The 24,318-nt window shown below is 45.5% G+C and overlaps 2 protein-coding genes across 32 annotated transcripts in view; one reads left to right on the top strand and one right to left on the bottom strand.

Moving 5' to 3' along the window:
* Positions 1-1,732: 1,732 nt before the first annotated feature.
* Positions 1,733-6,831, top strand: RPLP1 (ribosomal protein lateral stalk subunit P1). The gene is made up of 4 exons (XM_083450770.1): positions 1,733-3,515; positions 5,860-5,934; positions 6,282-6,396; positions 6,705-6,831. The coding sequence occupies exons 1-4, from the start codon at positions 3,444-3,446 to the stop codon at positions 6,782-6,784; spliced, it is 342 nt and encodes a 113-aa protein (XP_083306896.1). The 5' UTR covers positions 1,733-3,443; the 3' UTR covers positions 6,785-6,831.
* Positions 6,832-7,950: 1,119 nt separating this feature from the next.
* The window catches only part of PTK2 (protein tyrosine kinase 2), a gene marked incomplete at its 3' end in the record, with an annotated part of 189,825 nt that continues 173,457 nt past the window's right edge, over positions 7,951-24,318 (bottom strand). For all 31 annotated transcript variants that reach the window (XM_083450459.1, XM_083450474.1, XM_083450445.1 and 28 more), the window contains 6 exons: positions 24,237-24,299; positions 20,185-20,224; positions 19,637-19,743; positions 10,754-10,909; positions 9,945-10,025; positions 7,951-9,002 (listed from right to left, as the gene is read on the bottom strand). In XM_083450459.1, the coding sequence (XP_083306585.1) occupies positions 8,790-9,002; positions 9,945-10,025; positions 10,754-10,909; positions 19,637-19,743; positions 20,185-20,224; positions 24,237-24,299 (660 nt within the window). The remainder of the gene's footprint in view (positions 9,003-9,944; positions 10,026-10,753; positions 10,910-19,636; positions 19,744-20,184; positions 20,225-24,236; positions 24,300-24,318) is intronic.

Below are 24,318 nucleotides of genomic sequence, written 5' to 3'. Positions count from 1 at the left end.
GAGTCTTTTCAGTGGTATTGTCCCATCTATGAAAGAATGCCTCAACCCCAAGAAGATCATCTCATACCTATGTTACTGTCTCTTTCCACCAAGTGAACTCTTTGTAATGTTGTAATGTTGGGTTTTTTAAATGTTTTGGTTTTTGTGTTCTGGAGCGATTCTGACCTCCCTGCCAGAATAGAGTGGGACTGTTACTTCTCTTGATCTGAACATTATACTTCTGTTGATGCATTAGCTTTTTTGCGGCTGACTCATGTTAAGCTTGTGGTCCACCAAGACCCCTGGATTCTTTAAGTCAGGTTTAGTCCATTTGTGCATTTATTTATTCCTGCCTAAGTGCAGGAGCTTACATTTGTCCCTATTGAAATTAATTTTGTTAACTTGGGCCCAGTTCTCCAATCTGTTGAAGTCATTTTGTATTCTGATTCTGTCTTCTGTGGCATTAGGTACCTCTCCCAGTTTGTTATCTGCAAATTTGATAAACATTCCCTCAATTCCTTCATCCAAGTCATTTGCAAAGATGTTGACCAACCCAGGATAAAACCCTGCAGCACCCCACTTGTCACCTTTTCCCCAGGATGATAAGGAACCGATAATGAATACTCTTTAGTTTTGGTCAGTTAACCAGCTACAAATCCACCTAACGGTTTACCTCGTTCAACCCACATTTTATCATTCTCAGCATTTCTAGAAATTATGCCTAAATAAATGCAAGATATCTCTAGTGCCCATACATAGGCACACACACAGGGAAGCCAATGCGAGCTATTTTTAACAGATCCTAGGACAATTATGTTTTCTGCCTTATTTGCAGTACAGTATAATGAACATAGGAAGCTGCCTTGTACTGAATCAGACCATTAGTCTGTCGATCTCAGTATTGCCTCTTCTGTCAGCTGCTCTACTTGAAGATGCTGGTGGAGATTGAACCCAGGACCTTTTACATGCCACTTCTGAAGCTGGGGCAACAAGGTTGTGGCATAATGAGGCTGTCACTTTACCTATTAGCCTCGAAGTGTTACTAAGGTCTAGAAGGCAGTAAGTTGCTGTGACCTTTCAGCGACATTAAACTGCAAAGGTGCAAAGTTGGCAACCCAGTCACTTGCTGGCTAGAGCTTCGGTTGCTGGCTTGGCAAGCACAGCAACTGCATTGAACCCAGGCCAGAAACCGCTATAGGTGTGGGAGCAGTTTCAAAGCCATAGCTGACCCACCAAGCCATGCTGCTGGGGCCCAGTTCCTTGATTGGAAGAGAGGGAGGCCAAGAGAACTTTGAAAGCAGGTGGAATGACTGAGGACACGTCAACCCACCTGCCACCACTCCATCCTCCAGCCATGTCAGACGTACAGTGGTACCTCAGGTTACATACGCTTCAGATTACATATGCTTCAGGTTACAGACTCCGCTAACCCAGAAATAGTACCTCAGGTTAAGAACTCTGCTTCAGGATGAGAACAGAAATCGTGCTCCGGCGGCCCCATTAGCTAAAGTGGTGCTTCAGGTTAAGAACAGTTTCAGGATAAGAACGGACCTCCGGAACAAATTAAGTACTTAACCTGAGGTACCACTGTATCCTGCTAAAGAGGCATGGCTTATGTGTTTTGTCTTAGGCCCTGTCATTACTACACATTTAAAGCACTATGATACCACTTTGAACTGTCCTGGCTTCCCTCCAGTGAATCCTGGGAATTATAGTTTGTTATGAGTGATGAGAGTTATTGGGGGGACGGGACCCCGTTATCCTCAGAGAGGTATACATGACCCTAGGAACTGGGGAAACTTAGGAAAATTAAAAGTCCTAGCAGGGCAAAGCAGGAAATTCCCACCGAGAAGATATTGGAGTGTGATGTGGGGTGATCACATACCCAAATTATTCCCCTCCTTCCAATTAGCACTTTTTTCTCGAAAAATCAGGTTTTTGTCCTCCCTCCCTCCTAGTCCTATTCCCCCTCCCCATAGCCCAATCCTGAGCAGAGAACGATCTCTGAGCATTGGCGCGTGTTGCTAAGGTAGCCCTCTCAGCAGTGGCGCCAAAGGGCCAGTCAACTTTGCCTGCATTTCTGCCAGGCAGGAAAAAAAGAGAGAGACAAAGGCTTGAGCGACGCAGCATTGATCGGGAGGCAGCGGTGTGTCTGTGGCGGGAGGGGGGGCGGAGTTTGGCCGCTCCTGCTTACTTCAATGAGCCCAGGACTGTGAATGGGGCCCCTCTAAGAGTTTAAAAAACAGCTGCCCGCCCCCTTCCTCCTCCGCTATTGGCTGACTCCCACGCCGCCTAGCAACGGAGCAACAACCGAGGCTTCAAAGCGTTCCCATCCTCATGCGACATGCGCACAAGGCGTTTGAGAGGTAGCGGCGGGGTTCGGAGCGGCTCGCGGAACAGCCTCTCTCCTTCGACTTCCGGTGGCCATCTTTGTTGGTGGAAGCGGCTCCGCTTGCGTGGGTGGCTCAAAGGAGTCACTGCGCAGGCGCTGAGCAGGAACATACATCGGTTGGCTTTGATGTTTCGATACTGTACTTCCAAGCAAGAAGGGAGGTGGCGGGGAACGTAGTTCGGGGACTCCCCCCACCCCATCGCCTCCATGACGTCATCAGCGAAGCGTCAGAGTAATTCAGGGACTCTGCTAAATGAAGTGATAACAAGGCTTTCAAGTATGGGGGCATCTTCTTCTTCTTCTTCTTATTATTATTATTCAAATTTGCCTACCGCCCTTCATCTGAATATCTCAGGGTGGTTCACAGCATAAATATACAGAATAAAATAGTACATAATTAAAAGCATACTACACATTTATCCCCCAAGAATCCTGGTTCACACAGAGCTACAATTCTCAGTGACTTTTTAGAAATGACGGTTCTCATGATTTTTCTGGCAAGGGCCGCAGACTCGCCTTCCCTCGTATAATTGTTCTCTGGCGCCTACATTTGCCCCAGGATTTAAATATGGCTTCCAGTGTGTAACCAGAATCTCTCTCCTCAGAACGTGGGATGGGTTACTCTAGATTCTGAAGTCTAGACACATTACCCATGGAGCCTCTTGGCCCCAGACGGCGTCGACGCAAGAAAGTAACAACCGCCTCTCTGATTGGCTTTGGCCTCTTCGACTCCTCGCGGCCGCCGCCAACCGAGGAGTATCCGTCGCTACGATTGGTCTTCGTGCTCTCGCGCGAATCTGACCTTCCTCTCCAACCGCCGACTAAAGCCCGCCCCGCCGAAACGCGACTGGTTCTTCGTCCGCCACGTTCTCCGCTATTGGCCAGAGCGCCCCGCCGCGAGCGAGCCGGGATTGGCTGGGGCAGCCTTTATAAGCTCGGTCGTCGGCGAGGGGCCTTCCCTTTCTCCAAGCTCCCTCAGCGAGGCGCGCAAGGTGCTGTGTCCTTCAGTAGAAGCTAAGGCCGATTTCCCAGCCGGCGACTAGCACCGCGCACCGACCCCCGACTGCCCGCCATGGCCTCCGTCTCCGAGCTCGCCTGCATCTACTCCGCCCTCATCCTGCACGACGACGAAGTCACCGTCACGGTGAGGGAAAGGGGGAGGCCGCGCGCGGAGGGGCTCAGGGCGCATGCGCCGGAACATGGCGGCACGTGGAGGGAAAAAGGCCACTCGGGGAGAGGAGCTAAAGGGGCAGAAGGAAGAGCAGGCCTGGCCCAGCCACGCTGGTTCAAGTGTCCCTTCTGGCCACGTGCTTGACTTAAGCTCATTCCCTGGTCCTGAATGGGGTAACTGTGCCCCTGAAGGACCAGGTGCGCAGCCTGGGAGTCACTTTGGACTCACAGCTGTCCATGGAGGCGCAGGTTAATTCTGTATCCAGGGTAGCTGTTTATCAGCTCCATCTGGTACACAGGCTGAGACCCTACCTGCCCACAGACTGTCTCACCAGAGTGGTGCATGCTCTGGTTATCTCTCGCTTGGACTACTGCAATGCGCTCTATGTGGGGCTACCTTTGAAGGTGACCCGGAAACTGCAACTAATCCAGAATGCGGCAGCTAGACTGGTGACTGGAAGTGGCCACCGACACCATATAACACCAGTCCTGAGAGATCTCCCAGTACGTTTCTGAGCACAATTCAAAGTGTTGGTGCTGGCCTCCTCATGTTGTCTCATGGGTGGGCCGGCCCTGACCAGTGGTCCAACATAGACATCTGAAGGCAGCCCTGATCAGGGAAGTTTTTAATATTTAATGCTGTATTGTTTTTAACCCTTGATTGGGAGCCGCCCAGAGTGGCTGGGGAAACTCAGCCAGATGGGCGGCGTATAAATAATAAATTATTATTGTTATCATTTATCCAGCAAAACCCTCTGCTAATTTTACTTATTTGATCCGTATGCTGCCTTCCGATTAACAGCATAAAAAACAAGATAAAAATCGCAATGTGTGTAGTCAAAACAATGCCCCCCCAAAGATAAAATTTAAAATTAGATAGGGTGTTAGGCAAAGGCTTGGTCGAAAACGAACGTTTTCTCAAGACAACAAAAAGAACTGGACTCCTTGCCAGGTTTTGAATAAGCATACACAAATTTATCAGTTAATAACATGATGGACAGATATGTAAGGATATGTACAACTTTATAATATGTAGAGAAAGTATGTGAAGAGAAATCGGGGGGAGCTGAGGGAAGTGCTTGGTGGCGGGGAAAAGGGGAAAAACAATGTATGTGATTATATGGTTTATATTTACAAAAAGGAAGAAAACGAACGTTTTCTCCTGGCGCCTGAAATTGCAGGTGTCCCTGGGGAGAGCATTTCATTTAACTCCGTGAGAAAAGGTCACCAACAATGTGCCCCGTGGGGGGAGCCACATTGAGGATATTTGCTGCCCTCGCAGAAATCAGTGTGGGCATTTGGCTCTGTAGGAAAAGAGAAGCAAAGGGGTAGGAAGCTTCTGCAGCTGGTGGTCTGTCTTTCCTTGGAGATTTTTAAGCAGAGGTTGGAGGCCATCTGTTGGGGGTTCTTTAGCCACTATTTCTGCAACGCAGGAGGTTGGACTCGATGACCCTTGGGATCCCTTTCAATGCTACAGTTATGTGATTCCTCTTCACCCCTCACCCCATGTAGTGACAGCCACAAACTGCTCTGACTTCAGAAGGAGGATTAGGCAAATTGGTGGGAAACTGGACTAGCAATAGCTACTAGGGACAGTGGCTGTGTTACTCCTATGGGGATGTAGTATGCTTCTGAATACCAACTGATAGGAGTTGCAGGTGGAGAGAGCACCGTTGCCCTGTGGGTTCCTGCAGGCACCTGGCTGGCTGTCATGAGGACAGGGTGATGGACTAGATGGTCTTTGGCCTCATCCAGAAGGGCTCTTTTGACCTTAGGATGCTGGCTGCTTATAGCTGTTTAGCTTTCATCCTGTGTTTTGCTTCATCCAACAACACTGCAGAATAGGGGCAGTCCTTAGTGGACACCCAACTCCCACTTTCTCTTCAACAGGGTGGTACGGCTCAATTAGGAAAGTAATTTTAACAACCCTACCAGTGTCAGGGTGATTCCTAAAGCAGCCTTGTATGTCTTGCCACAACAGTTACTAGCCCACACACACATATATAAAAATAATATTTACCAACCTAAGTTCAGCCTAGCAACAGGGGCTGCCATTCTCTTCTGGGAACTTGCGGGCTTCCACTTGCCTGCTTGGAATTTATACGCATATGAAGTGAACTCAAACAAGAGGGTAGGTACTACAGACTATTTTGAGATACTAATTTCAAATTATTTAGATGGGGGATGTCACTAATGCTGTGCACCTAGTAATGCCTTTTGATTTAATGATGGAAGCATATAAATGCATTTTGAGGGTAGGGGGTAGAGTATGATCTGTGACCTCATTTCTTTAATAATTTTCTTAACACTTTGTTTAGGAGGACAAAATCAATGCCCTAATCAAAGCAGCCGGAGTGAATGTTGAACCTTTCTGGCCTGGACTCTTCGCAAAGGTAAGACTAATGAGGAACAAGTTATCCAGTAAAAATATATTTATGGAAAGAATATATTCTAGTCTGCTGAGCCTTTAGGGTGTTGTTGGATCTCAACTCCCATCATGCCTTACCAAGGGCCTTGCAGGTCGGGGCTGATGGAAATCCAACACTATCTAGAGGGCCACGTAGGACAAGGTGCTTGGCTGGCAGATTTATGTATTTTGGGGACAGCAGTGCTGATTTTACTATTACAACTCTTAGCAGTTCTAGAGCAGTAACTGGTTCTAAGTTTGTGCTGTATGATGGGTGGTTGTCACTCAAATTGATATGCTCCCGTTTTTAGTAACTTTGTTTATTCTGACTAGGCCTTGGCCAACATTGACATTGGAAGTCTCATCTGTAATGTAGGAGTTGGTGGTGGTGCTCCAGCGGCTTCAGCCCCAGCCGGTGGAGGGGCACCTGCTGGTGCTGCTGCTCCCGGTAAGTGCAATTCTTTCCTTATTTAGGAGGCCCTTAGATCCATTTAAGTGGGATGCAGTTTTCCCCAGAAAGGGACTAACAAGCCATGCTATAAATGTCTTCTTTTTTCCTCTTTGTGGATAATTAGGTTGTCCACAATTTGTGTGGTGGTAATCTGCATCTAACAAGTTTGGTCCTCAAGGGTCAAAAGAGAGGGCAAAACAGTTCAGCATTATCTAAATCCTGTTCAGTGGAGGTGTCGCTTAATGGGTGTTAATTAGTTAAGGTGGACTGAGATTGCTGTATTCTAATCAATATTAATTTTGCAGCTGAGGAGAAGAAAGAGGAAGAAAAGAAAGAAGAGTCAGAAGAATCCGATGATGACATGGGCTTTGGTCTCTTTGACTAAGCAAACATTTTGTACTCTTTGCTAATAAAGATACAAAAGCATGTAAATGGAATCTCATTTGCTCATTTGTTCTGGTAATACATGAGGTGAGTCTGCTGGATTTGGCCAGCATCCTGCACAATAGTGGCCAACAGGTGCCTGTGGGAAGCCTGAAAGCTGCACATGAATGCAACAGACTCGCAGTTACCAACAGGCGGCAATCAAGAGGTGAAGTGGTTCTTGGGAAACATTCATCTATGTATTAGACAGAGTTTTCCTGTTTACATCCTGATGGTTTTAGAAATTGTTTCTCTACAGCAGAGGTAGTAAATCTATCTCCCTCACCTCTGCAAACAATGGAGGAGTGCACCTTCAGGGATGAAGTCAAACTTTTGTAAAGTTACAGCGCCTGCTGTGGCTGTAGACCAAAACAGGAGAGACATGTTTTGTTGCATCTGGGGCTGAGTTCTGCTGCAGAAGGATTTAAATTTAAACCCCCCCCCCCAATTCTTCATTAAACTTAACAAGAATTGGCATGCATGTTGAAGTTGTGATCAGATCTCCCCATCAGCTGCATCTAAGGTGAGAGCCCCACATGCACCACTCCTGAAGTACAATGGTGGGGCTTCCTCAATTTGCTGACAAGCCTGATGGTGCCATGTTTTGTTTCATGGAGTGGAGGTTCCCCACCCCAACCTGTACAGGAAAGAACCGCTGGTAGGTGAAAGCAATAAGGTAATGTAGAATGGCAAGGATTATAGGCCTTTTAGACCCTAGTCCTCAACCTCCTAACAGTTCAAAACCCCTTAACAATGAAGTTCGTGCTAAGAGTGTCTACCCCACTCCAAGACAATCCTTATTTCACTATTTTTTAAAAATACACAGAAGCTATTCATATTCCTATATAGTTTGTATGGGAGGAACTTGGAAAGGATTTCCCCCTAAATGTGTTCCAGAGAGGATTCTGTTTGATGCCACACAAGGTAACCTACCATTACAGGAGTAGAGCGACAGAAACAAATTAGGAAGAGAATTCTGTACTAAGTTGCCAAGAAACAATTACATCACATTTGCCCAGGTTCTATTTTTAAATGGTTGTGTGTCTAGTTTCCTTAGGGGAAAAGGAAACACATATGAAACATGGATTATTTCATTATAATCCCTTAATCAGGCACACCAATGGCAGGTTTAAAATATTCATCATGGCTTTAATCTTTCTTTATAAATTATATAAAAATGGGGAACATGTATGGTTACATAACATTTTCTTCTAAATTCAGCTTTGAGTTGCTCTGGTACAAAGCAGCTTGTTTTTGCTTCCGAGGAAAACAACTGCTACAAAAAACTGGCATGTTATTCTGGTGAAAAAGACAAGTTCTCTGTTGGTGTTCTACAACTACTTTCCAATCCAATGCTTCACACGTCCACATGGAAGGGGAGGGAAACAAATGGATGAAGAGGATTTTCTGTTTTGAAATGACAGGCGCTTTGAAAATATAGCTTTTTAATCTTTCTCTGTAAATTGTGATTAGCATTTTGCGGCTTTAAGTGTTCTAATAAAAAAAAGTATTCCAGTCTGGACAGTTCGCATATTGTGGGCAAGAATTCTCAGCCCTGAGGTTTCCCAGAATTCTTCACAATACCTTTGCTCAGTTCTGCACCTTGGAAAGTTCAAGGTCTTTGACTTGTTTCTTTTTCTTTAAAAACAACAAAAACCCTTTGCAAATGAAGAGATTCACATTCCACATAATGTGAAAATTTCAAATTGATGCCCACTGATTCTGTGCAGATACAGTTCTGTGAAAATTGACACGTTTTCAATCTCAGACTTTTCCTGGCATTGTCAATTAGGGGGGGAAAGATGCTTGAAGATAGAAGAACCAACAGGCGTCATTTTGTTAAGCAGCATGGGAATTACTGGAAATCCAGGACCAGGAAGGGTCAATTCTCATTTCTGCTGGAAGGCTAATTGCCCATTAAGGGAGCAAGGCTCTCCCAACTGCACAATGCAAACTTCCCTCTACATTTAGTGGGGCCTGGACTGGCCAATCGATTTTAGCCTGGCTTGGTCAATAACATCCAGCAAGTTTTTGGCATCCACAGCCAGAGCGTGAGCTGCCGTGAGCATCTGCTTTTTGTATTCCTGCTGCAGGCTAGTCATGACATATTGCTGAGCCAGCTTCATCTTGTTAATCAGTTCAGCGAGGTCAGAGTTCAGGAGTTTCTGGGCCATCTCAATCTGGAAGAGAGAAGAATCAGGATGACACCTGGTGTAGAAAAAGGCAGAAGGTGCTACAATACTCATCTATTCCCAATGAAAGTTTCACCTTTACCTAAAACCACTGGACCTTTAGTTGGAAATGTTCCATGTCCCTATAGAGCCAGTGTAATGGTTAAAGAGTGTTGGACTAGGATGGGAGAGCAGGGTTCAAATGCCCACTGTGGGTGACCTTGGGCCAGTCACCTCTTAGACCAACCTACCTCATAGGGTTTTGAGGATGAAATGGGGAGGAGAACCAAGCATACCACCTTGAGATCTTTGGAAGATAAAGGTGGTATGTAAAGGTAATAATAATAAAAAAAGTCACTTAGGTGTGAAACTCACTAAATAATAGTCATGGCCGCTACAGTGGAACCTTGATTTTCGAACTTAATCCATTCCAGAAGATGTTTGAAAACAGAAGCATTCACTTCCGGGTTGTTGGCGTTCGGGTTCTGAATTGTTCGGCAACCAAGGTTCCGCTGTACTGGTTTGTTCCCCAGGGGCTATAATGGAATTTATTAGGTCCCTGGATTTCGGAGCTTAGCTTTGCAAGTGTGCTAGCAGTTTTATTGCTGTGCCACTAGGTGGAGACCATTCGCTTAGCATTGCAAAGCTTCCCCTGGTGATTACTTTTTGCTGTTTGTAAACAATGCGTGTTCCACCCCTGCTACTCTTGCCTCCCAATGGACATGCTCCATTACGCTGTTCTCCTAAGTCCCAGTAGCCACATGAGGCTGCTATACCACTAATGGGTCCAAACTGGTTGCTGATTACACATCTGTATGAAAGGCTGTATTCATTGGGAAGGCTAGCATATGAGGGGATCCAGAGGCTGTGCTGGCTCAACCCAGACCAATGACTGCAGAGTGCATTGATGTGCAGGCTTGCCGTCCAGAAATTAAAGCTTGAATCATCTACCTCTCTGTGGGTGCTTGTCGGGAGCACTGGGATGGTCTCGTCTACTGTAGCCAGTAAAGTTCGAAGTGCCAAGCCAACCTCCTAGCCAAAGACAAGAAAGCATGATTAATTATATACCAATTACCCCAATCCTATCCTGTGGAATCCCTGCTCAGTCATTCCCACTATGGACCAGACATTTCGGTAGGCATCGTCTCTCAAGCTTCTCTTCCGAGCACAAAGGACTAGAAATACAACAAATTCAGATACATTCGGTATCCTGAGTTTCATGCCCTGGTCAAATCCCACCCATGTGTCTTTTACACACAGCCCCATTTGTGTTCCCTTTGCATATTAATAAACTACATACATCAAGGAGAGTGAACCACATTACAATCTTTCATTACTAGACGTAGGACTGGTTCAGATACTTAAGTTCAGGGGTAGGCAACCTAAGGCCCGGGGGCCGGATACGGCCCAATCGCCTTCTCAATCTGGCCTGCGGACGGTCCGGGAATCAGCGTGTTTTTACATGAGCAGATTGTGTGCTTTTATTTAAATTGTTATTTGTGGGGCATAGGAACTAGTTCATTTTTCATTTATTTTTTCAAAATATAGTCCGGCCCACCACATGGTCTGAGGGACGGTGGCCCGGCCCACAGCTGAAAAAGGTTGCTGAACCCTGCTTAAGTTTCTCTCCGTGCAGGAGAGCGTGAGAATGCACGCACACACAACCCCACATATCCCAGTCCTGGTTTTCGTTTTTCTTCTGCCTGCCACACATCTTGAAAGACTACAAGGCCACTCTGGTGGGTGGGGGATTATCTTACCTTCACCATGGGGACATATTCCTCCGGTGGGGCTGGCTGAATTCTGCTGGACATCTCTATGACCGCTTTCACGAGGCCTGTGACATTCTCGTAGACCTTGTCATTGGAACGATCCAAGTTGGCTGTTGGCGGAGGGCTAATCTCTTGCGGCTGAATCTGGAGGGGAAAGGAGATAGATTTACTTCCACATGCTTGCCCACCAGATGGCGCTCATCTACTTTCATCTAGTTTCAGCTTCAGGAAAACTCCTTTCTGTAACTACAAACACAGGGCATACACATTCAAACAGCGGCCAAGCCGATGGAAGCCCTGAAGAGTTTCTAAGATTCAGTGGCCAAGACTGGGAATATGAACGAAGCTGAACCACAATATGAAATCAGAGAGGAGAACCAAGTAGGAACACTTCTTTCACGTTGCGGTTGGTGCCTCTGCTCCAACAGAATCTCTGCATAACCTTCAATATTTAGATTATCTTCAGATCACCTAAATTCAATTGAAATATTCCAGAGTAAGGAGTCTGATGACTGCAGACTCTGTTTTGCTGCGCTTTCATCCATTTTATAGCATTGGGATTAGCCTATGAGCCCTTGTAGTCATTGGGCTGGTTCCAGTCTTGTAGTGCAATCCAACACAAGCTTACTTAAAAGTAAATTCTATAGTGTTCATTGGTATATCTTTTCAGGTAAGAGGGTGCAGGACTGCTGTGGAAGTTATTTAATCTTGACATCCATTGACAGGTTGGGCATGACTTAAATCCCACTGATTTCAATGGAAACAAAGTTCAGCTAACAAACTTAAGTAAGGAATGGAAGGGGTGTGTTAGGATCCAGCTGATCTCCAGATGAGCTGGAAGATTCCCAGAGCCCAGCCAAGCTCTGCCAGCTTAACTCTCCCACTCAGCCCAGCGAGAAACCAGTTTATCTCCCCCAGATGGTTGAGCCAAGACCAGTACCCTTTAAGCTGGCATAAGACCCAAAAAGGAGATTTCTGGGACCAGAGGAGGGGGACTCAGGCAGAATACTAAGCCAGTCAGCTTGGTCTTGTGCCCTGTCAAACCACTGTAAGTTAAACTGGCCCAAAGGGTGATGTAACAAACCCTATTTTAAAGGTTTGTTTTCCTTGTGCCAGAAACTTACGTCGGCTCCACCAGCAATAGCCCTGCTGCTGCTGTTGAACAGTTTGTATCTGGTGTAACCTTATGGAAGGTTAATTTACACCACCCTGCTTTACGCTTCTGATGGCATGTATGATGCCAATGCTCAGCTTAAATATTTCCACTTCTTAACATCCTTTAGGTCTAGTCCTTGGCTGCATCTTTGTGTGCAGGAGATTCCCTACTACTAACTCCTCAGGGGAACAAGGTATTCTGACAATCTGGATTTTTTGTGTTCATTATTTTGCTTCATGTACATCCAGTGAGAGCTGTCATGTAAATGATATTCAGGGAGATGTGAAATCAAATCCTGGGGGTGGAATTGTTACAGATGCACCAAATCAACTAGATTTCCTAGAAATGTATAGAGGTTTGTATTCCATGGAGATGGTGCATGAGTGGAGCAGACTTTCGCTCATGCAAGATATCTCCACCTTCCTCTTCTCCGCCCTGCAGCTCCCCACACCCCCCCCCCAAATCTTCTAGAGTGTTGGGGAATCCTCTGGAGCAGATTTGGGAGGAGAATGGGGGCTGCAGGAGAAAGGAGAACCCACTCCAAGTTCCACAGTGGCAGAGCAACTCCTTTGCAGGCACAAGACCCCCAAGTTCAATCCCTGGCATTGCCCTCTCTTGAGCAGCTTTGAGAGCCACAGCCGGGGAGGTAAGCCAGTGGTGGGTGAGGCCGATGAAGCGCATGGCAGTTTAAGTGGGTGAGGCAGCTTCCTGTGCTGTTCACGGGTCTTAAGTCAGGGTTTGGTCAGAATAGCCTACCTTGTGCACCACCCCCTTGATACTTTTTTATTAAGGGATGGTTTCCATAAATAAATATGAAGAGCAGTTGGAAGTGAAAAGCTGTGCACTCCAGGAGCCTAAGAAGTTTCAGACGTTCCAGTGGGAAAAGGCTACACACGCCTCCTTTTAAGGCTAAGGCAAACAGTCATCCGAGAAGACACAGTTGGAACGCCAAACACTGCTTCCTGCCCAAGTCTGTAGCACAGCAGCAAAATCAGCCACCCTGTTGATTCCCCCTTCCTGTGCCTGGTTCTGAAATGGGAGGATGTGGAATACTCCACAAAGGTGTAGCAGCTAGAGGCAGAGGGGGGAGGAGCCAGGGACAGGTAAGAGAATTACCTGCATGTGACTGGATGAAGGCTCTTCCCATTCTCAAAGAATTAGGGGTGGGGGGTGAGGAAATGTCTGCGAAAGAGCAGCCTGCCAGATGTTTGCAACGTATCAGCAATGATGTGCTGCTATGCTACAGGTGTACTTCTGCTGTGGCACTGACTGCACGAGTGGACTGGATGAGAGCCAAAAAACTGAGCTTGAACCCTGGGAAGATGGAAGCACTGTGAGTTGGTAGTTGTCATGTCTGGGGGAAATCGGCCAGTTGCCTGTTCCAGATGTGGTTGCATTCCCTCTGATAGAAACAGAGGTTCAGAGGTTGGGGGTGCTCCTGGAGCCATCTTTGTCATTGGAAGCTCAGGTAGCCTCAGTGGCTACGAGTGCCTTTGGCCAGCTATTGCTGGTACGGCAACCACAGACGTTTGTGGACAGGGATAGTATTCTGCATTGGTATCCTCAAGACTCTGTTATTGCAGTGCACTCTAGGTGGGGATATTTGTGGATACAGTCCGGAGGCTTCAGCTGGTGAAAAATGCTGCTGTTACGACTGCTGTTGTGGGCAGACTATTGCCAGCACGTAACTCCAGAGCTCAAATGTTTGCATCGACTGCCTGTGTGTTACCAAGTGAGGTTCACGGTCCTTAACAATTTGGGTTCAGGATACCTCAAGGACTTGTACCTAATCCCTTGTATCACTTAAGTCTTCAAGGGAGTCATTGCGAGTGCTCCCTCAAGGCTCGCATGCAAGGCTCATATATGCCAGGAACTGTGTGTTTAGTGATGTGGGTCCAATTTTATGGAATTCCCTTCCAGTTAGGGTCAGATAGGTCCCTCCCTACTGAGCTTACGGCGACTACTGAAGACGTTTATATTCCATATATTTTAACTGAACTTTGATCCCCTTGTTTTAACTGATTTTTACTTTCTACGTTGTATCTTTGTAAACTGCTTGGAGACTAGTGTGGTGTTAAGTGGCATATCAATTATTTAAATAAAGCAAATAAATAAACAAATGGTTCTGCAGACGTGGCAGCCCTTCATTTCTCCCTCCCCGGCTGGCTGAGAAACATATCATTCATTTCTAAGGGGTGAAGGTGTTCCCGATGGATTGGGGGGTCTGAACAAATTTATGCAGCCACCAGAGCACATGCAGAGGCATTTGTGAAAAGCAAAAGGCACTGCCACACAGGGCTTGCGTAGTCTTGTCATTCGCACAACCACACGCACACTCCAAGTGCTTACCCTCCATGGCTAGAGTCGAGCAGAGTTTGAGGGGTGGTTAAAGAAATTTACCAGAAGAGAAAGGGAAGAGAGAAAAAAACACAAGGTTAATAAAATGTAGCAAGGGGGGGGCAAGGATTCCAAAATATAAGGAATAGCAAGAAAGACCTGTTAAAACGCCCCAGCCCCAAAGTTCATCTAGACCCATTTCTGCTCAGTTGTGTTAGCCATCCCCCGCCCCCGCCCCGGAAACGGAGTGTCCATGCCCAGCCCTGGAAGGAGAGTTTTATCTGCCATGCGCCCCTAGCAAGAGAGCATGCAAACAGCAACAGGGGCAAAACAGCCCAGCAAGAAGCAAAGGAATTAAAGATTACGAGGAGCCCCTCAGTGTGGAAGCAGCAGGCGGGCCTCAGACACCTGGTTCTCTGCACAAGAGATCAAGCAGAGGAAAATTTCAGTCTCTTTTTATGAGATCAGGGGAAAGTGCTCAGTAGAAGGAATCATTTAGTCATCTAATTGCTCCGCTCCTGTTTGCAAAAAATCTTTGGTCAAACCCTTGGCCAAGTTCTATGCTGGAGGATAGTTTGGGGACCAATTACAAACAACCCACTTGATTCCTATGCTGAAATTCCAGAATCCTGGCAGAAGACTCTATCTGCCTAGATGGATGCTCATTTGTTATGCTTCTCTGCCATTTCTGAAGCCAATTTCAACAGTAATCCACCACAAACTGTGCAATGTTTGGCTGATTTCCCCTTGGCAAATAACTGTTCTTTCAAAAATAAAATCAGAAATGCCTCCAAGCTCCATTTTCCTCCAGATATTAAGAAGCTCAGAACTGTTGTTTGCAATAAGGGGAATTTCTGCATTCTGTCCAATACTGGTTCCTTTTGTGTGACCTAAAAATCTCAGGAAAAGCTTCTGTTTGGCTTGGCAGGTTCCAGCACAGCCACGTTATACGAAAGGTCCTGCAGCTTCCTGAGGGCGGGCCAGGAAAATCCACTCCGGGATGAAAGAGGGAAATGGGATGACGATGCAATATTCTGCCGCCTCCAAAATGTGAATGTAGAGTCCTGGTGACTTGCCCTTTTCCAGATTTCGTTTTAAGGAGGGTCTCTGTGTTTATACAGGAATTTTAGACTGAGACGCTGAGATTAGCAAATAATGCTTTTAAGAGAAACTCTTTTTTTCCCTTTCTTTTTTGGAGGCTTGGCAGCTCAAAAGACTCTGGCACTGTTTGTAAAAAAAACAATTTTTAAAGCAGCCTCTTGAGTCCTCTTATGCTGGCCTTGAAACGCCAAGCAAATCTCAAAACGTTAAGTGGGAGAAAAGGGCACTGTGTCCATTTTTGCCAGACCTCTTGCCATTGATGGCTTGATTGTGAATTCCACAGATGGGAATATACTGGGCCTTCCCATCAGTTCTGCCCCCGCCCCGAAAGCCCTAAAATAGATTTCACTTAATGAGAATCTCCATTTTCATCGCTAAATGGGAACAGAGCTCTTGGGAAAGGCTCGCCTCTTCAGAAACTTAACTTTCCTGAGAAAGTAAACCGTTCTAACCGTCCTTGAATTACAACAGCACATATCCCTGGAGCTGGCCAGAGGTCACTCTAATGGCTGCTCGGATCCCATGGGAAGTTGAGTCGAGAGTGCTACTGGTGCCCAGCTCCTGCTTGTGAGCTACCCTCAGGCATCTGGTTGGCCAGTGTGAGAAGAGGAGGGTGAACCAGATGGGCCTGGGGCCCCATCCACCAGCCAGGGTGTTCTCAGGTGCTCAAACACACAAACAGCACATGATGGCAACAAGAATCCCCTTGAAGTTTGATTCCAGCAGCTGGCGAGCAAAAAGGGCCTCTGAATATGGGAGTCGTCTCAACCCCCATCGTTCTGCCCGGATGCTGAGGTCCGGAACAGAGAGCCTTCTGGCGGTTCCCTCACTGTGAGAATCAAAGCTACAGGGAACCAGGCAGAGGGCCTTCTTGGTAGTTGCACCCGCCTAGTGGAATGCCCTCCCATCAGATGTCAAAGAGATAAACAACTACCTGACATTTAGAAGACATTTGAAGGCTGCCCTGTTCAGGGAAGTTTTTAATATGTGACATTTTAATCTATTTTTAATCTTTGTTGGAAAACGCCCAGAGTGGCTGGGGAAACCCAGCCAGATGGGCAGGGTACACTAAATAATAATTTATATTATATTATATTTTATTATATTATATTATATTATATTATATTATATTATATTTATATTATTATAGCATCCTGGATAATATCCAGTAGTAGACTAATCTCTAAGACTCTGTCTAATCCATTTTAAAAAGAGTTTTTAAAAAGGTTAATTATGTTTTACCTAGGTTTTTGAGGCTTCTATGTGTTTAACTATGCTTTCACTCCCCTATTTTATTCTTCGATTGTTGCTAGCACATGAATGAACTCTCTTTAGAGCAGAATATAGAAATAGATTTACTATTTGGGGGGGGGGGTAATAAAAAGCACAACTTATTTTCATGTATTAATTATTCACATCTAAACACAACCTAATTTGGACAGTCAAGCAAGCCAAAGGAATTTGAGTTTTATAGAAACCTGAGTTTCTGTAACAGGTCCAGCCAACATGGTGATCTCCCAGAAGCTTTTGGACTACAACGTCCATTATCCTGACCACTAATCCAACAACATCTGGACAGCACCACATGGGTGACCTCTGCTGCTGAACAAGGACATGTTTTCTGTGGCTGCACCCTAAATGCAGTCTTCTGTGTTGGAAAGTCAAAAGGCCAAAGCATAAGTATTTGTCTGTACTACATTTAAGCCTTTTTATTTGAGCTGGATGTAGAAGCCAGGTTTAAAAACCAGATTCAGGGGCAAGAAGAATTGGATTTCAAGCAGGGTTTTTAAAAAGCCATATACATCGTCAGCCTTTGTGGATGAGACAGACTTAAAACCTTAACTCTACTGAGGGAAACTGCAATCCACAATTATTGCAGCGGTGAAATAAAGCCAGCATGTCACAAAAACTGTACTGCTGTGCCCATGAAGGAGGAGAAATGTTACTTCGTTTGACCACCTGCCTCTGAAAATCATTCCTGCCTGGGGAAAAGCTCAGCTTCTTCAGCCTATTAGCAAGAACACATTCAATTTGTGCCTCAGCTTCCCAGCAATTTGAAAGAAAAGCAGGCAAGTTCCCAAAGCTACTGGGTAGAGCCCTGAGTGTTTAAAAGTGAATTCCACCCAGAGGAACAAAGAGACTTTCAGCTGTTGCTACAGAGGCTGAGATTCAGAGCCACACAGCTACTCTTGCAGTCTACAAGGGGACTCTGGGCTTGTGTTCCTCAAACAGCAGCCCTGCATACACGACATGGCAAACCACCTTTGAAGTGAAGCACAGAAGACTTTCACAGTACAGCACAGGGGGCTGCCCTTAGATGAAGTGAAGGCCCAAAGTCTACTGAGCATCCTTAAAGCCCTCTGGCATCCTGCCAGAGTGGCTCCCGGGATCTTGGCCAGAATCTAAGATGCTGTATTTACCCAGGAATCCTGCTCAAGGTTAGAGCTTGGGTGATGCTTTGAACAACACAGGTTTTCAAGACTTATCGCCCTGGCATTTCCAAGACTCAGAAATAAATACTCTTGACCGAGCTTTTCTGTGCACAGCGCTAAGATAAAAAGTCAGCAGAAATGGCAGTGTTCATTTTTGGCCCCAGCACATTATGGAAAACGCAGAATTCAGGACAGCGTGAACTTGCATTCAACGAGAAAAGGAACATTAGAGGTGGATGCCACATAGTGAAGAGGGGCCTGTTGTCATATGGTGGTGGCAAGTTCTCTACTGGAACAAAAGGAGACTACCCAAGACTGCAGGGAAAGGGAGGCTGCCCCTGGGAAGATGCAAACTTCAGATGAGGAAGGCTCATGTTCCCACTTGTAGCTGGCAACTTTGGTCACTGCAGAAAAGTGCCATTCAGCACCATTATGTCGCATGAAAGGGACAAGCAGCCGGGGCTCCTTGGAGTACCTGGGCCAGTACACTGGAAGTATGGGCCTCATCGGCTTCTCTAACAAGGGCACGAATGGAGTCAGAAGACTGACTGCAGCACATGGAGCACAAGATTTCAACCTCTGCTTAGTAGCATCAAATCTAGATCATCTAGACCAGCCTTTCTCAACCTGTGGGTCCCCAGATGTTGTTGAACTACAACTCCCATCACCCCTAGCTAGCAAGGCCAGAGCTCAGGGATGATGGGAGTTGTAGTCCAACAACATTTGGGGACCCACAGGTTGAGAACCGCTGATCTAGACTGATGATCTAGAATGTTGTTGGCTCAAGACTCCCTCTAGTGTGTGACGATTCTATGCAGGGCACACTTTGGACACTATGTATAATCTACCAAACCACTGTTGATAGAACAGTTGACTGCCTTGTTCACATTTCAGTAAAGGGTACATCTCTGGAAAGAATGGTGGAGAATAAGGCGAAAAGCAGCAACCCACCGTGTGATGCATGGTGGGTTAGTCATTATTTAGAACGCATGTTAATAGTGGGAGTATATGATCCATCACTACAAGGATGCCATGTAAAAATGCCTCCCCCAAAGCACCCCAGCAGCTCTATGCTTACAAAATCTGCCCAGATTTTGGCCATGAAGTGAGCTTTCTGCTACCTGCTTCCAATCATTTCTGAGCAGCTACTGAATAGTAATGGCTCATTACACCGTGTGAATAGTTTATAGACAAGTGTACTTCACATGGCAAGAGTTGCCAGGAGAGATGTCTTAAGCTAGGGGACAATCATCTGATTCCATTTCAAACCACTATTAATACCCCCCACCCAAAAAAAGTGCATAGCAAGGTTCAAGTACAGAGATACACAGCGCTGCTCCTGCATAAACTGCACCATGCACACAAAGATCAACAGGCATGGTATGATTATAGGCTGCAACTTGCAGCACTGAGGAGCAACATTACTGTTCCAGCCCAGTCCGTACACAATCTCTTATTCTCTATCATTTGTGAAGAGAGTAAGATCTCATTGGGCACCAGATCTCATTTTGCAAGCTGCAGTTTTGACTCTCCGCTTGCAAATGGATTCCACAACCTGCTTGAGTATACTCAGTTGGGAAACAGAATCTGACAACCTGGAGGAGCAGAGATCTAAAATGGCTGAATATGGCAAAGATTGGATATTTCTTTTCTTCGGGTACCATGAACTCAGGGTGGGGAGCACCAGGAGAAAGACCTGCCATAACACACATCTACCTTGACTGGTCAAGAAAGGTTATGGTAGGTTTTGACCTGTTTCTCCGTTAGTAACAGTTATTGTTCAACTTAACCCAGGACTTGGAAGAGTAATGACCAATGCGACCCAATGTTGCACTAAGAATATACCTTAACCCCTTCATTGTAGCTGTCCACGGGGCTGTTCAGGCTGGCAAGGCTACCCAAATGACTGGGAGCTCCTGGGCGAGGTGGTTTCTTTGGTGGAGCAGAATGATCTGGTAAGAAAATATTATACATGCATTGATATGAAAACTACAACCATTAGGCTCATTTAATTGGAATGCAGCAGAAACTCATCAAGTCCTTTTTCACTAGCACCCAAACCAACCCCTTCTATGAGAAAGCAAAACACACAATCCCCAAAATTAGAATTGAAGAGCAATTTATATTTTATACGTTGGCTTTGAAGTCAAGCACAGAAGCCTCCTAGATTAGGTAATAGACACAGCTTGTTTAAATGGACCTTTACAGATCCTTTTGGTATAGGAGAACCAGACACATGGTATTACTCAGGAGTAGCCACTGCGGACTGCCACTAGCTTTGACAAATGTTGTTTCCCCCAGAATCTAATGGATTTTCTAATAATGGAGGAGACCTAGAGAGGAGAGATTGAGAGTTCACATTGTGGCTGTAAAGCTGCCTATTTATGACTTACCTGGTTTACCCACAGGCTGATAAATGTGCTGGTTAGAAGCCTGAAAAAGGAAAATAAGTTTTATTTGTCTGCTCGCAGTGTTTATGTACAAAGAAACCCTCTCCAGCTAACTCCCCTCCCCCACCATCCTTATGCATCAGGCTATCCAGCCACAAGAATTTCCAACATTTCTCCTCTCCCACTGCTCTCAAATTTCAGGAGAAAACAACATAAAACAAATCCTCCCATCTCCTGCTATTTTGCTTGGCATCCGTGTGATATATCCATGCAAGGTCACAGCTACCATCACTCAGACAAAATGACATGTTTATAACATTCTACCTCTTCAATCCAAACACAAAAATCCAGGCTACTGAGCTGCAGTATGAAAATCTTGTGCCTCAGGTCTCTCCATATTGTTCAACAGATCTTTCATAATAATTACTCTTGTGTTTCACAATAAAAGGAAAACGAACAAAAGACCTTGGCTATTAATTTGGAAAGGGGTTTATAACAGGATTCAAATCTAATCATATTTCTACAACCCTTTGCCAAGCGAGATAAAAGTCTATTCTCTCACTGCACAACAAAAGTGGCATTTGTGTATGCTGTTTGGCTGCTGCATTCTTAGAAAAACATTGGTTTAGAAAAGCCTGGTGTGCTTTTATCAAAAAGTGAGCATTCACAGAGAAAATTTTCCTTTGCAAGATAATAGTGCCAACACAAGCAAGGCTAAATGGGAATCTGAACAGGGCATTTCTGCTGCAGAAAATGTAACATGTGAGTGAAAAGATGCGTTTTCCTCATCAGAACCCAGGCAAGAGCGTTGGGTAGCTTAAATTTTTAAAAGCTGGTTATCTACTAACATAGCATTTCGAGGTCACCTTGCAAAATGAGGCCAAGCCACAGAGCGTCTGCATGAACTCAGCTGCCCCCAAGGATAAATCCAGAATAATTCACTGCACTGATTCATTCAACATGTTCTAGCTAGCTGCTCTAGTGTCACTCTCAGAGCAAATATGTGTCTTTGTGGGTGGCTAAGCTTGCATGCTAGCAAGAGAAAACGTGTAACTGAAAAACTAACAGGAAAGGAGTAAGAAACATCTCAGCTGGTATCTGTACTGGATTTGAATTGATGTGATGTTGTTCTATATGTGTGTGTGTGTATGTCTGTTTCTGTCTCTCTCTCTCTCTGCATGCGCACAGTTAAAAAAAAAATAGGGGTGGCATTCATTAGGTCTTACTCATAGGAAACCTATTGAAATCAACCAACCTAACTTAGTCATGTTCCTTAATTTCAAGGGATCTGCTCTGAGCAAAATGTCAATGAAGACCACTCTGTGTTTCTTACCCACCCTTTTGCCATGAGGTCTCAGGGTGGGTCCCAACCAGAAAACATGAGATTATACAACCAGTAAAAATAGTTACAACCATAAAACAAGAACAGTGTGGAAACAATTCCCTACATTTACAGGCTGGGATAAATATCTCCATGTCAAAGGGTTCAGTATGCACCAATAGAACGACAGAGTAGATGCCACCACAATGAAGGCCCATCTCATTGCAGAACCAAATTACCTTGCAGAACCGTACATGAGAAAGCACTTCTGAGAAGTGGAAAGGGCCTTCTGTTTATTTTTTTTTTTGAAATAATTTTTATTAACAGGCCAATCACATCACATTGTTCAAATCACATTAATTCCAAATTATACAGCCAAATTTTAAAATTTTTTGGGGGTACCCATACATCAAGCTCAGCACGAGTCCAAAATTCCAGATGACTCCAGACATCACTTATTTGCTGCTTTTATTAAACAGTTCCATCCAGTTCGATTCGGATAGATCTTTATTACCTTCTTTCTCTTCTTGTTGTTATCATTTATTCCTTTCTTTGCGATCTCTGATGGTTTTCACAAACAGATTGAAGATTTAGCGTCTCTGTGTGGGTTTTATGCTCTGCCAAACTCATATTATTCAGGAGCGACCTCTGTTAGTCTTCGGTCGGTCCATTATTTTTCCTCAGGCTAGCCATAAATCAGACATTATCAGGGGCTCTGTCAGGTCAAACTTGCATTCCAGCCTTCTTTCTTTTTCAAATTCCTGAATCTCCTCCCCCTCGTCTGTTCTCCTGCCAGCCTGTCTTTGCGAGACGCCATGTTTTTTTAACTGCGTCATAAGAATTTTCCTCCTTCTCGCCTTTCAATCTTCTCGTATTGTAGTCATTTCCCCCACACAGTTTTAAAGTTCTGTTTATGTTTTTTTAAAACGCGACGATCTTATTTCTTTCTAGGGTGGAGGATTATTGTAGTCATATCATGCAAAGGAATTTAAGAGGGTTTTTTCCTCCACCCCCCCCCCTTCGTTCCAGCCTTACGTTCTCATGGTGGTAATTCATCAAGAGATTTACTTATCCATCCGTCACTCCCGATCACAGAGATGCATTAGTCAGCAGTCCTTATCTCGAGCCTTACTTGATATATGTGCTTCAGCCTTTCTTCCGATCCGTTATTGCCAATTAGTCCAATTATAATTCCAGACTGAAGCAACCAGCACGCGCTGATTGGAATCGGCGTCGGGAAGATCTGAATCCATCGAGGGCTTTTGCCAAGTGTTCCACACCCCCGTCTCTCGGATCAGGGGGTGCATTGTGAACACCGCTGGCAGGGCAGCCCCCCCCATACCCTTGGGGGGGTTTAGGAAGGCTGCATACTTCCCATAGCAGCCCCTTAATACCTCGTATGGGTCAGAGAGATGTTATTGTCGGCCATCTTCCAACGCGCCACCTAGTGGCCCCCAAAGGGCCTTCTGTTTAAATTAGGTTTGCTAGACTGCAGGGGATGGTTACAGAGGTTACCAACAATGGGAGATCCTTCAGCTCTGCTGTATAAACATAGAACAGTGCAATATGTTCCAGCTGTCTACACAACTTGTTTCTCCAGAGGACCTGGAGATTGTCCTACAGAAGCAGCCATCCCAGGACATAGCTGTGTCTGTTTACAGCCCCAGACCTCAAGGAATGCCTTGATCTTCCCCTCCAGATGAAGGAGCAGTCAGAGATCAACCAAGTCCCACTGATCAGATCCTCAAAAATCTGAAGGTAGGCCTGGTATTTGCTTTCTAGGTAGCATGCTCACAGTACATTAGCAGCAGAAGTCCTTATGAACAAGCAAGCCTGAAGCTGTCAGCAAGTTTATACTGCAGAGGGGCTAAAGCAGCACTAAAACAAGTCTGTGTTCGCACCCAAAACTCCCAGCGTTGATCCAAAGGCCCTGAAGCTAATAATCCAATTTAAATACTCTGATCTCTGTTGTGAAAGCAGTGCAGCCCTTATTTCTATAAAGCCAAGGTGGATGAATGAGTTCTTAAGACTTTCTTTCAATATTGCGGCTGCACCTCCAGGTACTGAGAAATGCACATTTAAATGCCCCAAACACAGTAATTAATTGGAAGGGGGTAGGTCACCACCAAGTACAGGTTTCTGACTAGCAATCAGATTACATGTTTATTGTCTGAGGCAGCTATACCCCTGTTGCAGATGTGTTTTACAAGCACATCCAACAGGTCTTTTCATCCAGCCCTTGTTTTGATGATAGCTTGCTTACAAACATCGCCCTCAAGACACTACTTAAGTTCCACATTACTTAGGAGAACGCTCTCTAGTTACTCAAACATCTGCAGGCATTCCTTTACAGTTTTGCTTCCTGTTGACAGATACGTCAATGCAAAGCTAACACAGGCACACACACACACCCCGACCTGGCTGTGTACCGCAAAGCAGCTTTAAAAATAATTAGAGCTCTGTTTGCAAAGGGAAGAGTGCATCTGCTTCGGCGGCGGCATGAAAAGAAGCAGCTCCTCAAAGTGCTGCGCGCACAAGACTTCCCCTGTCAGCGCCGTTCCCAGAGAAGCGGGAGCCTTTGGAAACCTCTCACGTAAACATAACCATCGCGGAAACACTGAGAAAATCAAAACTCATCTCCCGCGAGCACGAGCAGAAGGTTAACAACATTTTCCATCGAGAAAATTAAGCAAACATTTCTCCTGGTAGTCGAAGAGATGGCATCTGTGCTTACCGGACCCTGGAGACTCCCATCTTCTCGATCGATGCTCCCCCTGGAGAGCCTCACATCAGGTTTCTAAGGAAATGAAAAGAGA

Source organism: Podarcis tiliguerta (assembly GCF_965153285.1).
Source record: "Podarcis tiliguerta genome assembly, chromosome: 7".
NCBI classification, from domain to species: domain Eukaryota; kingdom Metazoa; phylum Chordata; class Lepidosauria; order Squamata; family Lacertidae; genus Podarcis; species Podarcis tiliguerta.
This window is presented reverse-complemented; position numbering and strand designations above follow the sequence as displayed.